This window comes from Talpa occidentalis, unplaced genomic scaffold (genome assembly GCF_014898055.3).
Source record: "Talpa occidentalis isolate TD23 unplaced genomic scaffold, MPIMG_talOcc4v2.1 talOcc4.10, whole genome shotgun sequence".
Classification (NCBI taxonomy): Eukaryota; Metazoa; Chordata; class Mammalia; order Eulipotyphla; family Talpidae; genus Talpa; species Talpa occidentalis.
In genome coordinates, this window is record NW_023600993.1 from 39559617 (window position 1) to 39575796 (window position 16180).

The 16180-nt window shown below is 37.7% G+C and overlaps 1 protein-coding gene across 4 annotated transcripts in view; it reads right to left on the reverse strand.

The window, feature by feature from the left end:
* Window positions 1-16180, reverse strand: part of ERC2 (ELKS/RAB6-interacting/CAST family member 2) — an 847094-nt gene that overhangs the window by 397245 nt on the left and 433669 nt on the right. For all 4 annotated transcript variants that reach the window (XM_054694730.1, XM_037501575.2, XM_054694735.1 and 1 more), the window contains one exon: window positions 2892-3027. In XM_054694730.1, the coding sequence (XP_054550705.1) occupies window positions 2892-3027 (136 nt within the window). The remainder of the gene's footprint in view (window positions 1-2891; window positions 3028-16180) is intronic.

Sequence of the window (16180 nt, forward strand, 5' to 3'; positions counted from 1 at the left end):
TAATTTTTATTACATTTCAAATCCTATCCTTTATTTGGGGTGGTCAGGAATGCAACTAAGCAATTCCAGACCATGTTATCTTTTATGAACAGGTCTATGAGGTAGTTATCATAGTTCCCCATGAAAATATTGCTAGACAAAAGTTCATGGGCCAAAACAAAGCATTAATTTCCATAACTAGATGTGTTCTTAAAAAAGAAAAAAAATTATTATTACAGAAATGACAGAAACATTGATCCTCAGTGTATTATCAGAGTAGGACTATAAAATACTCATACATATAATTAAAAACACTTTCTGAAAATATTTCTTTCTCCCATTTCCTTATTATTGTAACATTCAATCATTAACATTTATTTTGAGTACAGCTGGTGTCAAGTACAACTCTAAATTCTTTGTATGTATTGGCTCCTCAGTCCTCACAACTCTGGGCTGCAGGCAATTATAATTCCCATTTTACTGATGAGAAAACTAAGACTTAAGGAGGTAAGTAACCCCCAAAACATTCAGCTAGTAAGTTTTGAAGCTTGGAATGAATCCTAGGAATTCTAATTCCAGATATAACAACAGTTAGGTCACTGCCACCAGGGTCAATTGGCATGTCTGTTTTATGCCCTGACTGTATCTTGCTCTATGCAAACACTGTGCCTTTGCTGACAGTTCTATTGCCTGAAGGGTCTTCCCCACTGTTCAACCCCTCCCATGTCAAACTCATTCAGCTCCAAATCCTACCTATATTCCATGAAGATTCTCTGCTATATCACATTTTCTTGCCTTCCTCTCTTAATTCTCCAGAACTCTCACCATTTCAAAATAGTCAGAATCAGGTTTGAGTATGGGTGCTCCCACTTACTAGCTAAATAATTTTTCAAATTATTTAATCTCTTGAACTCTTCTCATATATCAAATGACATAATAGTTAAACTACCACATATGGTGACTGCAGCACATACTCCTGTGGTTTTACCTGCCTGTTACCTCTTCTGATAATAGAACTTCTCTTTCTAGTGAAAGGTTACCTGTCCCTACTCTCACACCATAGGAATTGGGTAAAGCTATGCCCACCCTTCTAGGTGCCAGGTGATTGCATGACTTGCTCCTGTTCTGGCTAATTTATACACACTATCATTCTTTGAACTCTTAAGAGAACCACTAAAAAAATCTTTCTCTTCCCCCTGGAGAAACTGTGCTCATTGAATACTAGCAGCCATTGTTGGCATCATTCTGGCAGCCTTCCTAGGAACAAAGTCCACAAAAGCAAATCACACCTGTGAGTAGATGGAAACAGATTCTGATATGTTGTTAAATATCTGAATATAGTCAGGTGTCAAGTCCACTGCCAGTCTTCTCAGTTAATTGAGTTTACAGATTCCTATTTTATTTGTTTCAGTTTGAGTTGTGTTCCTGTCATTTGCAACTAAGATTCCTGACTAGTCCAACTGACATAAGAATTAAATAGCTGCATGGGGTATACAGCACAATTTCCAGTATATTGAAAAGTTCAATAAAGAGTACCATACTACAGTTATTGTTCCTCTACATTCGGTTCTTGAAGGCAGGGAGACCTGTCTTCACATCTATCTCCACCTCATCCTAGGAGTCACTTATAATTTTTTCTGAGACTCCAGTATTACCATATGTAAAATCACCAACATTGATGTGAAGAATGTGAGGAATAAATGACAATGATGCCTGGCAAGGCAATAAAAGGTTCTGCAAATTTTACTTGCTGTTATCTAAGTCGGTAGGCTCCAATCTAACATTGAATATGACTGATGGAGAAACTAGGACCCAAGACTCTGAAAAATGATTTAACCAAGAACACTGAGGAAACTATAGATTTAAATAAGGTACTGACTTGTGCTACAGTGGTCCCAGGACTAAACCAAAAAAAAAAAAAAATGATGCTACCATTATGCTATCTGAACCAGGCATCAACGCAAAGAGGATTAAGTGACACCATTAAAGTCTCTCCAGGACACAGGAAAAAAAACTAATATTGACTAAGTCACCCCTATGTAACCATGCTTTGTGCAAGGTATTTCCTTATATTTTCTACTTTGGAATAATTATTTATTTTTGGTCAATTAAAAAAGATGAACTGTGAGTACATATTGAAATTATCTAGCTTCTTCTATCTCCAAGGAGGGAACTTAATATATAACAGGAGAAAGACACTAATTAATAAGCAAAATTTAATATGAAGTCCAGCCAAGTTGAACTTCAAGTGTTCTGTTTAAAGGCACACTGGAATAAATAAAGGAACTTCAAAGTGAACACCCTGTTTTAGCTTGAATGTTTTATTGAGCACATGGGGAGAGCTCCTTTGCCAAAAATAGGGATCGTTAATGAGGAAAAATTGGTGTTTTCAGTCAGTTGGTTGGTTTCCGAGATAGGGCTATCCATTCAGAGATAACTATATTCAACAGAGAAGACAGAATAATGACCTGTCTGTGTCTTGGAGTTTTGAACAAACAAAAACCAGTTTTGTAAACTGTCTGAGATCAACTTAATGCATCCTTTTCCAAGTGCCTTCTGTGATGATACACACACATTTCCCTTCTACTAACACCAAAATGACTTAAATATAATTCTCAAAGGAAGATATTTCTAGGTTTTAAGTTTATTGCCAAGCACATAAATGCAGTCCTTACCTTTTAAGGTAAGATACAGGAACCAAGAGACTCTGCAGCATTAGCAGACTCCTCCATAATCAGTTTTTCTTGGGTACCATTTTGAAAATGATGCCATTGAGCTCCCTGGGAAAACAGGGCTGGACTCGAGCAAAAACACACTCACTGTTTCTGCACATTTTCCCACAGCAATGGGTACATTTCAGAGAGAGTCAATCTCCACTTATTTAGGGTTTCATAGGAGAAGCATGGACTTACCTGCAAGTGCTGTGAGTTGTCAGCCATGCTATCTTCTCGCCTGCGAACTTCTTCCAGTAACTGAGCATTCTTCTTCTTTTCTAACTGTTGGTTGTGCTTGAGGTTGGCCACCTTCTTATTCTGATCTTTCATATGCCTGAGAAAAGTCAGCATAGCTTGGTTAAATTCAACCACTGGAAGAGCAAATGTCACAATAGAAGTACTAAGTTTAGAATATCATGATATAAGTTTAGGAAAATTTGGAACCTTGGAATATTCTTTTCATTTAACCACAAGTACATACTGAGCATCCACTTAATGCCAGGTGCCAGGATGGCATTGGTGTTGCAGTGGTGAAGGAGACGGGTATAGTCTTCTCTCTACTCATGGAGCTTGGTGTCCAGCAGGAAAGACAGACAAGTACCAAGGAGATATAACATAGGTTTCCTAATGTTGAAGGACATAGCATTCTCTGAGAGACAATGATGTACATTATCTGTGTGATCAGGCAGGGGTGGGGAGATGACTTTTTTCACTGAGGCCAGGGAAGGCCTTCCTAAACAGTTGAGACTATGGTGGAGTCTTGAAGGAGCCTGTCCAAAAAATGCCAGTGGAGGAACTTCCCAGGTAGAGAGAACAGCAAGTGTAATTCCTAAGGCAGGAAAGTACCAAGTTACTTGGAGGAACTAAAAGGCTGCAGTGAAGATGGCCTAAGGCAGCAGGGAAGGAGATGGGGAAGGCAAGTGGACAAAGAAATGGGACAGCAAAGGGAACCAGGAAATCTGAGCAGAACAGGATCCTATGGTCTGTGAAGGGGAACGTATTTTCCTCTAAGTGGTTGCTGTTTTAAGTATTACTATTTTCTTGGACCATGTTCTTATGAGATCATAATCCATTACTTAGATTTTTTTTTTTCCTTGTAAAAATGGATGGTTTTTTTTTATTTATTTATTTTTTAATTAATAAATTTTATTTTTATATTCCCCATACAATTGCAATCCCCCCATTCTGACCCCAATCCCTCCCCTCCCGCCCCCCACCCCCCAAAAAGTGTCTCTGGTTCATAGTTTTTGTTGATTTTGATTTTCACTTTCTTATAGTTATTCATTTTCCTGGTCCCTTATTTAAGTTTTCTAGATCCCTGCTATGAGTGAGACCATCCGGTATTTTTCTTTTTCTTTTTGGCTTATTTCACTGAGCATGATCCCTTCCAGCGTCATCCATGTTGCTGCAAATTGCATGTGTTTATCTTTTTTGAATGCTGAGTAATATTCCATGGTATATATGTACCACATCTTCTTGATCCAGTCATCTATTTTTAAAAGCAATATACAGATTCAATGCTATTCCAATCAAAATTTCAATGTCATTCTTCAAAGAAATAGAACAATTATTGATGAAATTCATATGGAATCACAAAAAACCCCGAATAGCCAAAGCTCTCCTGAAAAAAAAAGAAGGGAATGGAGGCATCACACTCCCAGACTTCAAACTCTACTACAAAGCCATAATCATCAAAACTGCATGGTATTGGAACAAGAACAGACATACAGACCAATGGAATCGAATAGAAAATCCAGAAATAAACCCACAGATTTATGGTCAACTAATCTTTGACAAAGGAGCAAAGACTATGCATTGGAGCAAAGAAAGTTTGTTCAATAAATGGTGCTGGGAAAACTGGGTCGCTACATGCAAAAGAATGAAGCTTGACCACTACCTCACACCATATACAAAAATCAACTCAAAATGGATTAAAGAACTAGACATAAGACCTGAAACCATAAAATACATAGAAGGAAATATAGGCGAAACACTACGTGATTTGCATATCAAAGACATCTTTGCAGACGCATCACCCAAAGCAGTGATAGTGAAGGCAAAGATAAACAGCTGGGACTACATCAAATTAAAGAGCTTCTGCACAGCAAAAGAGACAATAACAAAAACAAAGAGAAACCCCACCAACTGGGAGAAAATTTTTGCACCCAACACTAATGATAAAGGACTGATCACAAAAATCTGCAAAGAGCTGATGAGACTCAACAACAACAAAGAAAATAATCCAGTCAAAAAATGGACAGAGGAACTAAAAAGAAACTTCTCTGAAGAGGAAATGCGAATGGCCAACAGGCATATGAAAAAATGTTCAACATCACTTGCAATCAGGGAAATGCAAATCAAAACTACCATGAGATACCATCTCACACCAGTGAGAATGGCACATATTAAAAAAACTAGCAACAACAAATGTTGGCGAGGTTGTGGAGAAAAAGGAACTCTTCTGCACTGTTGGTGGGAGTGCAAACTGGTCCAACCACTATGGAGAGCTGTGTGGAGATTTCTGGACCTACTAAACATAGAGCTTCCACAGGATCCAGCAATTCCACTCCTAGGTATTTACCCAAAGAACACAGAAACATCAATTCCAAAGAACACCTGCACCCCTATGTTTATAGCAGCACTGTTTACAATAGCTAAGCTTTGGAAACAGCCCAAATGCCCATTACTTAGATTTTTAAAATAACAGGTACAAGGCACGAATCAAATACATTGTCATCACTCAGCTCAAACAAAAAAATGCTTTGTCTACTCATCATGGTAAATACAGCTCTGGTGCTTGGAATAAAAGTTCTCAATGAATCTATAGGATGTCAAAGTAAAATCATAAAGTGATCAAGTGGGTAAAAGACTAGGGATAAAGGGTAGGTTAAAAAGAGGGGGAGGGTTTACAGGCTTAATGCGGATTATTTCACTAGCAACATTTAGCAAAACATTCCACAGATTTAGGCAACCATGTCCATGGCAGCTGTTATAAATCTAACCCAACATAAGAGAAGGCAGAAGAGCAGCGCAGAGAGCTTGGAAGCAGTGAGCCTCAGAGGAGGGCATTGGAGCTGAATCACTTAGGGTCCTTTCTAATCCCTCACCCCATCTCCCAAGCATTGCTAAGTCAGCCACTGTTACTGAGCCCTGACTCCCAAAACAAACATATTGAGAACCACTGCTCTTATGGAACTATGAAAGAAATGACACTAGATGGTAAACAACAAACATATTAAATTAAAATAATGTATAATCAAATGGAGGCTGCTCTCAACAAGAGACTCTATTTCCAGTCCTCATAAAATTATATACCCCCCACTCCCTCCCACTCCAAGAAAATGAAGTTCAAAAGAATTGTTTATAAAGCTGAATAATGTGCTATTAGGAATCCTGTTAATAAATATTTTCTGAACACTTTGGCTCCTTATGAATAATTATAGAACCAACTAAACAGTGATTTAAATATTCCTGGTGATAGTTATTAAGACAAAATAAAGAGAGACAGAATAACCATCTCCTTAGTTATTATTTGGATTGCATAATTTTAGCCTTATATATTCCTGTTATTACTGGATATATACTAATACACACATGTCAAACTACCAATTAAGACTACCTGCTAATCTTCTTTTAGGAAATTATCTTTTGGCTACTATAATGATGTTAATAATGACCTTTTACTTCCTAAGTGAACAGGGATATAGTATTTTCAAGGCTCATACTAACCTGGAGCAAACACATTTTCCACTTCCTTAGGAAATAAGGTCAGTGCTCACTATCAGGATGTAACTATTAGAATCCTCTCCCCTCCCCTCCCCTCCCTACCCTATGAATGGAATTGTTTAATAAGAAAACATTTTTATAAAGTACTTATTCATTATGTTGTGGCACATAAATAAAACTGCTAAACATTCTCCTACCACCACCAAGTACCAGTTATAAAATAGATTATGTTGCAAACATCATTTGCATAGTTAAAGAGTTCTTACAAAGTTCTTGGAAAAGTCTTAATATATATAGACCCTACTTTCAGGGATATTGCTGTATGTTTTTCTATTCAAAGGAAAAACCCAACTCCACGCATCCCTTAAATCTTTCCTGTGCTGAGAATGAATGGCTGAGAAAAATGAGAAATGGAAATTCAGATACCATGATATCAAAAGCATCCTCCAGCCATCCCTTCAAATACTGCCTTACCTAGGATACCAGGAAATAAAAAAGAAAAGGTGGGTTTAAATGGTGCTGCTTAGGATTTGGGTCAATTAGATTGACACAGAGCAAGCTGATGAAAATGATCATCTAGTCTTTGCACTCTCTTACATCAATAGAGAGAGAGAGATAAAGTCTGTCCATTCTCCTGCAGGAACACTACAGTTTTCAAATCTTGCAATAGAACTCTTTCTCTAATTAAAGCATTCTTAAAGGTCAAAAAGGAAAAGAAGACTTGCTCTGGCAGAGATAGGAAAGAGGCAAAACATAGGGTGGGAAAATGTGAGCAGAGTCTCACTTTGTAGACAACTCTGCTCTCAGGTGCCTCCTAGGGAGGGCCGAGGGCTCCTGCAGCCCAGGATGAAATGGCAAGTGATGCGGGAGGGGGGCAGGTGGAGAACTCATGAAATTTGAAAGTATCGGATCCCTTAGAACAGAGAAAATGCCTCCACAGAAGCTCACTAGATACTTGTTGAAGGGATGATTTTTGCTAGTAATAGCTTCAGCATTTACAAGAATAAAATCTTTAAGTGACCTATCAGTCCCCTAATCATTTCCCACAAGCAGAAGTCAACCCACACTGAATAAATCATTCTCCACTCAGCATAGCTCTCAATTGTCTCTAAACTCAGGAAGATTGAGCCCCTGGCGTGCAGACTGCGAAGCCCTCTGGCAATATTGTCTCAGAAGAAAGTGTCATCGATACCCACTTTACAAATTCCCACCTACTAGGCAACTCAGATTCCAAGGTTCTGCCAGAGACTGACCGCTTTGTGTTTAGAAAAATAAAAGATTCTTTGGAGTGACTTTTTGTCTCCATGGAATACCATTAAAAATATATCCTATATGCAAATTTTCTTTTTTTTTTTTTTAAATTTTTTCTCAGGTGTAGTCCCCATAGAATTTCCACCACCAATTCACCCATGCACCATCACCACAGTCCCTTGTGTTCTTCCTGTCCTCACCCTGGTCTCTTTCCCTCCCCCTCCCTTGCAGAATGTCTCTGATTTGTAGTTGTCTTTTTATTGTTGTTTGGTTTTTGTGTGTTTTTTATTGTTGTTATTATTTTTTCCCTTGGTCCCTCATTTGGTTCCCCTATATTCCTCCTATAAGTGAAGCCATCCAATATTTTTCTTTTTCCTTCTGACTTATTTCACTGAGCATAATCCCTGCTAGCGCCATCCCTGTTGCTGCAAATGGCATTAGTTTATTTTTTTTTTGATTGCTGCATAGTATTCCATTATATATATATATATATATAATATATATATATATATATATATATATATATATATAGCAGATCTTGTTGATCCAGTCATCTATTTGGGGCATTTAGGCTCTTTCCATGTTTTGCCTATTATAAATAATGCTGCAATAAACATGGGGTGCAAGTATTCTTTTGAATTAATGTTTTTTTGTCCTTTGGGTAGGTCCCTAGGAGTGGAATTGCCCAGTCATATGGTAGCTCCATTTTTAGTAGTTTGAGGAGCCTCCAGACAGCTTTCCATAGTGATTGGACCAGTTTGCACTCCCACCAGCAGTGTAGGAAAGTTCTTTTTCACCACATCCTCGCCAACATTTGTTGTTGCTAGTTATTTTAATACGTGCCATTCTTACTGGTGTAAGGTGATATGCAAATTTTCTAAAAAGCAATTATGGGATGGGGATGGATGGAGGTCAGTTGTAGAGGTAAGGATGGTTTTCAACATTCAATTTAAAAGGAGCAACTCGACAAAAAAGTAGGAGAAAATCAAAGGGGCAACAACAATAATAGATATCCAGGTATCAGGTAACAGATCTTAGGACAGAACTTTTAGAACCAGAGGGACAAATCCAGGACAGGGTGAAGACATCAGATTAAAACTTGTCCACTCGTCGCCGCCAGCCATGCAGGAGTACAGACAGGGAAACAGGCCATGTGCTCACCCCTTCTCTCCATCACCCCTGCTGCCACAACAGCTCAAGCCACCATCAAATCTTCTCCTTGCACATCATTTACTTCTTTTCAAATCAAAAAATGGAATCCAAATACTTTAAACATTCATATAATTGCCACAATTCCATGGAGAACTGTATTCTTCGAAAAGCCTAAGACTTCACTGTTAGACATAAGCACATTAGGGCCAATTTGGTAGAGTGTCAGTTGTATTTACAGTTTGGGGTAATATAAAAACATATGGAAACTGTGAAAATTGACCCCCGGGGGGCTAATGTTGGAGGAAACTAACATTCCTCAGTCTGGCCAGAGGTTGGGGGCTATTTGCCCAGACAATATACAGCCAAACCAACCTATGAGCACAGGGGCACTGGTGTGTGCAAAACCTATTTTTATTGCATCCAATCTGGAACTGGGCCGCAGCAGCCCAGACATAAAATAAAGCAGAGGTGTAAGAAGATAAAAATCTTACATGCTGATTTTCCAACTTAGGGCACAGAAAAATCATATCAGAGTGCATATTAGAATTAGGTCCTGTCGACATTTCTTAAGACTGCTTGAAAAGGGCAGAAGGTTTCTGGAGGACCCAGTGGCCAGCCGGGAAGTTATTCCACGCCAGGCCCCTTCCGACCAGCAGTCTGAGCCCACAGAGGGAGCAGGCACCAACGTCCGGGGCAGACCGGGGCGCAGAAGAGTGTGCCTGAAACCGGAGGCGCAGGGACTGCACCCCGCTTCGCCATTTGAGAACAGGGACATTTCTTCAGTAAAAACTGCCTAAAACCAGCAGAAAGCTCCCCCAGAAGACAGAGATGGCTCCTGGAAGAGCCAGAGGGGAGCGGAGAAGTTCACCCAAGATGTCAGTCAGTCCGAGCAACACAGTGTCCCAACGCATACGACAAATTAGAAAACAGACAGTAGGGAGTAGAAGAACCACACGCAACCTAAAAACTCCTCAGGAAAGAAGCACACCACAAAAAGAAAACCACTCCCCAGATTGCAACGACAGCAACTTGGAAGAACTTCTGAGCCTTCCAGAAAGAGAATTTAAAATTGCCATGATTAAAAAAGTGATAGATCAGAAGAAGGAAATTGAGTCCCTAAAGAGGGAAGTAAGAGAAATGCAGGAGATCAAAGAATTAATGGAGGAACTAAAGAACTCTGGGAAAAGCAATGAAAGCAGAATAGATGAAATGGAAGAACGAATAAGTAATCTTGAAGACACAGAAATAAAAAGAACCAAAACAGAAAAGGAAAGAGAAGTACGAAGGAAAAAGAATGAAGAAAGACTTCGGGAACTATCTGACTCCATGAGGAAAGGAAATATAAGAGTTATAGGAATTCCAGAAGGAGAGGAGAGAGATGTAGGAACAGAGAAAATATTCATGGATATAATTGAAGAGAACTTCCCAAATGAGAAGAAGGAGCTGAAAATTGATATACAAGAAGCAAGAAGAACACCAAACTTCCACGATGAAAGGAAAAACACAGCAAGACACATAATAGTAAAGCTCCCAAGAATCCAGGACAAGGAAAAATAATGAAGCTGACAAGAGGGAAGAAACAGATAACATTCAAAGGAAAACCAATCAGGCTGACATCAGACTTCTCTGAAGAAACACTACGGGCAAGGAGAGAGTGGAGGGACATAGTCAACAGACTCCAAGAAAACAGATGCCAACCAAGAATACTCTATCCCGCAAAGCTCTCTTTCCTCCATGAAGAAAGAATATGGACCTTCCCAGACAAAGAGAAACTCCGGAATTTCATTGCGACTAAACCCCCACTCCAAAAAATACTACAAGGAATCCTAAAGCCAGAACCTCAGAGGGACGAATAACAACGAAAGAAGGCCAAAAAAAAAAAAAAAAGTTATTAAAAGAATAAATAAATAAAATCAAAGGAAAGACAAACATAATGGCAAATACAGATGCTAACATATCAATATTAACTCTAAATGTAAATGGACTAAACTCTTCAATAAAAAGACACAGAGTTGCAGCCTGGATTAAGAAACAAAACCCAACCTTTTGCTGTCTCCAGGAAACACATTTAGCTACAAAAGATAAAAATAGGCTCAAAGTCAAAGGATGGAAAACAATCCTACAAGCAAATGGGCCAAAAAAGAAAGCAGGAACAGCTATACTTATATCAGATAAAACAGACTTCAAACTCAAAAAAAAAAAAGAGACCCAGTGGTCACTACATTATGATTAAGGGGACAATACTTCAAGAAGAAATAACACTCATTAACATATACTCACCAAACGAAAGAGCACCAAAATATATCAGACAACTGTTGTCCTCTCTGAAAACAGACATCAGAGAAAACACATATGTAGTGGGAGACTTCAACACACCACTATCAACAATGGATAGATCAACAAGACAAAAAATAAGTAAAGAAACCAAAGCTCTAAATAAGGACCTAGAGCAATTGGGCTTAACGGACATCTATAGAACACTAAACCAAAAAAAACGGAGTACACATTTTTCTCAAGCGCACACGGATCATTCTCCAGGATCGATCACATACTGGGGCACAAGACAAACATCAACAGATACACCAAGATTGAAATCATACCAACCATCTTTTCTGACCACGAAGGCATCAAACTAGAAATAAATCATAAAAAGAAGGCAAGGAACTATCCTACCTCATGGAGATTAAAAGCCACACTACTGGAAGACCACTGGACTAACGAGGAGATCAAAGAAGAAATTAAAAAATTCTTTGAATTGAATGACAAGGAGGACACCAATATCCTAAATGTATGGGATGCAGCAAAAGCAGTAATAAGAGGAAAATATATAGCAATAGAAGCTCACATCAAAAAACAAGAAAGAACTCAAAGAAACAACCTAATCTTGAAGCTCAAAGATCTAGAAAAAGAACAACAAAAAAACCCCAGAACCAGTAGAAGAAAAGAAATAATAAAAACCAAAGCAGAAATAAATGAAATTGAAACTAAAAAAACAATCCAAAAGATCAATGAAACCAAGAGCTGGTTCTTTGAAAAAATAAATAAAATAGACAAACCCCTAGCCAGGCTCACAAAGGAAAAAAGGGAGAAAGCACAAATACACAGAATCATAAATGAAAGAGGAGAAATCACAACGGACACAGCAGAAATCAAAAGAATAATCAGTAACTACTATGAACAGTTATATGGAAACAAGTTCAACAATCTAGAGGAGATGGACAAATTCCTACAACTCTACAATCACCCAACGCTAGATAAAGAAGAAATAGAACACCTAAACAGACCAATTACAAGCAGCGAAATTGAAATGGTAATTAAAAACCTCCCCAAAAACAAAAGCCCAGGACCTGATGGATTTACAAATGAATTCTACCAAACATTCAGAGACGAATTAGTGCCTATCCTTCACAAACTCTTCCAAAAAATTGAGAAGGAAGGGACAATACCAAACACGTTCTATGAAGCCAATATTACACTAATACCAAAACCGAATAAGGACAACACAAAAAAGGAAAACTATAGGCCAATCTCCCTAATGAACACTGATGCAAAAATCCTCAATAAAATTTTAGCTATCAGAATCCAACAATGTATCCATAAGATAATTCACCACGACCAAGTTGGATTCATTCCAGGGGCACAAGGATGGTTTAACATCCGAAAATCAATCAACGTTATCCAACACATCAACAAAAAGAAATATAAAAACCATATGATAATATCAATAGATGCTGAGAAAGCTTTCGACAAAGTGCAACACCCATTCATGATAAAAGCCCTTGAAATTCTTGGGATACAAGGAACATACCTCAACATCATAAAGGCCATCTATGACAAGCCAACAGCCAGTATCATTCTCAATGGTGAAAAGCTGAAAGCAATTCCATTAAGATCTGGAACAAGACAAGGATGTCCACTCTCACCTCTGCTTTTCAATATAATACTGGAAGTCCTAGCCAGAGCAATAAGACAAGAGAAAGACATACAAGGAATCCAAATAGGAAAAGAAGAAGTCAAACTATCACTATTTGCAGATGATATGATAATATACATAGAGAACCCCAAAATCTCCACAGAAAAACTAATTCAACTCATCAATCAATTCAGTAAAGTGGCAGGATACAAAATCAACACGCAAAAGTCAGTAGCCTTCCTATACACAAACAATAAATCTGAAGAAGAAGAAATCAAAAAAACCACCCCTTTTATTATCGAAACAAAAAAATCAAATATTTGGGAATAAATCTAACAAAAGAGGTAAAGGACCTATACAAAGAAAACTATAAAACACTGTTAAAAGAAATAGAAGAAGACACAAAGAAATGGAAAGACATCCCCTGCTCATGGATTGGAAGAATAAACATTATTAAAATGGCCATCCTACCAAAAGCAATATACAGATTCAATGCTATTCCAATCAAAATCTCAATGGCATTCTTCAAAGAAATAGAACAATTATTGATGAAATTCATATGGAATCACCAAAACCCCGAATAGCCAAAGCTCTACTGAAAAAAAAAGAAGGAAATGGAGGCATCACACTCCCAGACTTCAAACTATACTACAAAGCCATAATCATCAAAACTGCATGGTATTGGAACAAGAACAGACATACAGACCAATGGAATCGAATAGAAAATCCAGAAATAAACCCACAGATTTATGGTCAACTAATCTTTGACAAAGGAGCAAAGACTATGCATTGGAGCAAAGAAAGTTTGTTCAATAAATGGTGCTGGGAAAACTGGGTCGCTACATGCAAAAGAATGAAGCTTGACCACTACCTCACACCATACACAAAAATCAACTCAAAATGGATTAAAGAACTAGACATAAGACCTGAAACCATAAAATACATAGAAGGAAATATAGGCGAAACACTACGTGATTTGCACATCAAAGACATCTTTACAGACACATCACCGAAAGCAGTGATAGTGAAGAGAAAGATAAACAGCTGGGACTACATCAAATTAAAGAGCTTCTGCACAGCAAAAGAGACAATAACAAAAACAAAGAGAAACCCCACCAACTGGGAGAACATTTTTGCACCCAACACTAATGATAAAGGACTGATCACAAAAATCTGCAAAGAGCTGATGAGACTCAGCAACAACAAAGAAAATAATCCAGTCAAAAAATGGGCAGAAGAGCTAAAAAGAAACTTCTCTGAAGAGGAAATGCAAATGGCCAACAGACATATGAAAAAATGTTCAACATCACTTGTCATCAGGGAAATGCAAATCAAAACTACCATGAGATACCATCTCACACCAGTGAGAATGGCACATATTAAAAAAACTAGCAACAACAAATGTTGGCGAGGATGTGGAGAAAAAGGAACTCTTGTGCACTGTTGGTGGGAGTGCAAACTGGTCCAACCACTATGGAGAGCTGTGTGGAGATTTCTGGACCTACTAAACATAGAGCTTCCATATGATCCAGCAATTCCACTCCTAGGTATTTACCCAAAGGACACAGAAACATCAATTCCAAAGAGCACCTGCACTCCTATGTTTATAGCAGCACTGTTTACAATAGCTAAGCTTTGGAAACAACCCAAATGCCCAAAAATAGATGACTGGATCAAGAAGATGTGGTACATATATACCATGGAATATTACTCAGCATTCAAAAAAGATAAACACATGCAATTTGCAGCAACATGGATGGCACTGGAAGGGATCATGCTCAGCGAAATAAGCCAAAAAGAAAAAGAAAAATACCGGATGGTCTCACTCATAGCAGGAATCTAGAAAACTTAAATAAGGGACCAGGAAAATGAATATAAGAAAGTGAAAATCAAAATCAACAAAAAACTATGAACCAGAGACACTTTTTGGGGGGTGGGGGGCGGGAGGGGAAGGATTGGGGTCAGAATGGGGCGTTTGCAATTGTATGGGGGAATATAAAAATAAAATTTAATATTTAAAAAAAAAAAAAAAACAAAATAAAACAATGGAAAGTATAAAAAAAAAAAAAAATATTCACAAATGCTTCAAGTGCTCCAAAAGTATTAAATTAAATGTTTAAGCACCTGAAAAAAAAAAAATAATAAATAAATAATAAAAAAAAAAAAAAAAAAAATAAAGTGACTATTGCTCCTACTGAGAAACCAATATCCACCTCTCCTTTCCTAATTAGGCCCAATAAAAATATGAGTAAGCAAAAAAAAAAAAAAAAAAAAAAAAAAAAAAAGAATTAGGTCCTGTCAAAAATCAATGCAAAAATATTGCTAAATAATAAAAATGTCTTCTGCTTTGGGATGTCATGTTACATGACCTGTGCAAAGCATGTGGTATGATCTCAGTTAAAGGAAGAAAACATCCTTACATGGAAAGTATTTTTATCTGCTGTGTCTTACAAATGAAGAAACTGAGATTGGGACTTAAAGAGCTTAAGTAAAAGATAAAACTTGCAAGCTGACCACAGATCGGAAGGACACAGTAGGGGAGGGAGGTAGAGGGGGTCAAAATGGGAGGGCAGAACACAAGGGACTACAGTGATGGATCATGGGCACTATGGTTGTAGGATAACTATGGGGATTACACTTCAGGGATAAATTAAATACTGTCCAAAAATTAACAACGAGGTAAGGGAAAAAATAATAAATTTTTTAAAAAATAAAGTAAAATGTGGATTGATATAGAGGGAATTAGTGGATTTAGAGTTTCAGTTTCACAAGATGAAAAAGTTGTAGAGATTTATTGCACTACAACAAGAATATATTTAACATGAGTGAACCATGCACTTAACCGCTAGAAATGGTTAAGATGGTAAATTTAGTGTTATGCAATTTTTACCACCAAAAAAAGCAGAGAAATAACATTTTCCAGACAACGAAAGTAAAAAGACGATAGAGGTTAAGTAATTTGCGCAGCATTGCACAGTTTATAAGTAGGGAATTCAGAATATGCTATATAAAAGTAATAAAATATTATTGCATATTACTATGAGATACCAGCCACAAAAGAGAATGGAGCATTCTAACCAGATTTAGCCATTCCTTTTTGAGAGTTACAATCTTTTTCTCTAAGAAGAAGGCAAAGCAGTATCTTCAATAAAGCAAGTTATATACTCTCTTTAGGATCTAGTTCATTTGAGCTGTAGCTTATCAGTCCATCCCAAAGATAATTTGGACAAGTGCTGAATCAGTTTTCCGTGACTGTATGACAAATTACCACAAATTTAGCAGCCTAAAACAACACTCATTTATTATCTCACAGCTTCTGTGGATCAGAAGTCCAGTCATTGGGAGGCTGGTCTCTGTGTAACTAGTCTCACCAGGCTGAACTCAAGATGTTAGCCAGACTGCATTTCTCATCTAGGGAAGTATTTGCTCCCAGACTCATTCAGGT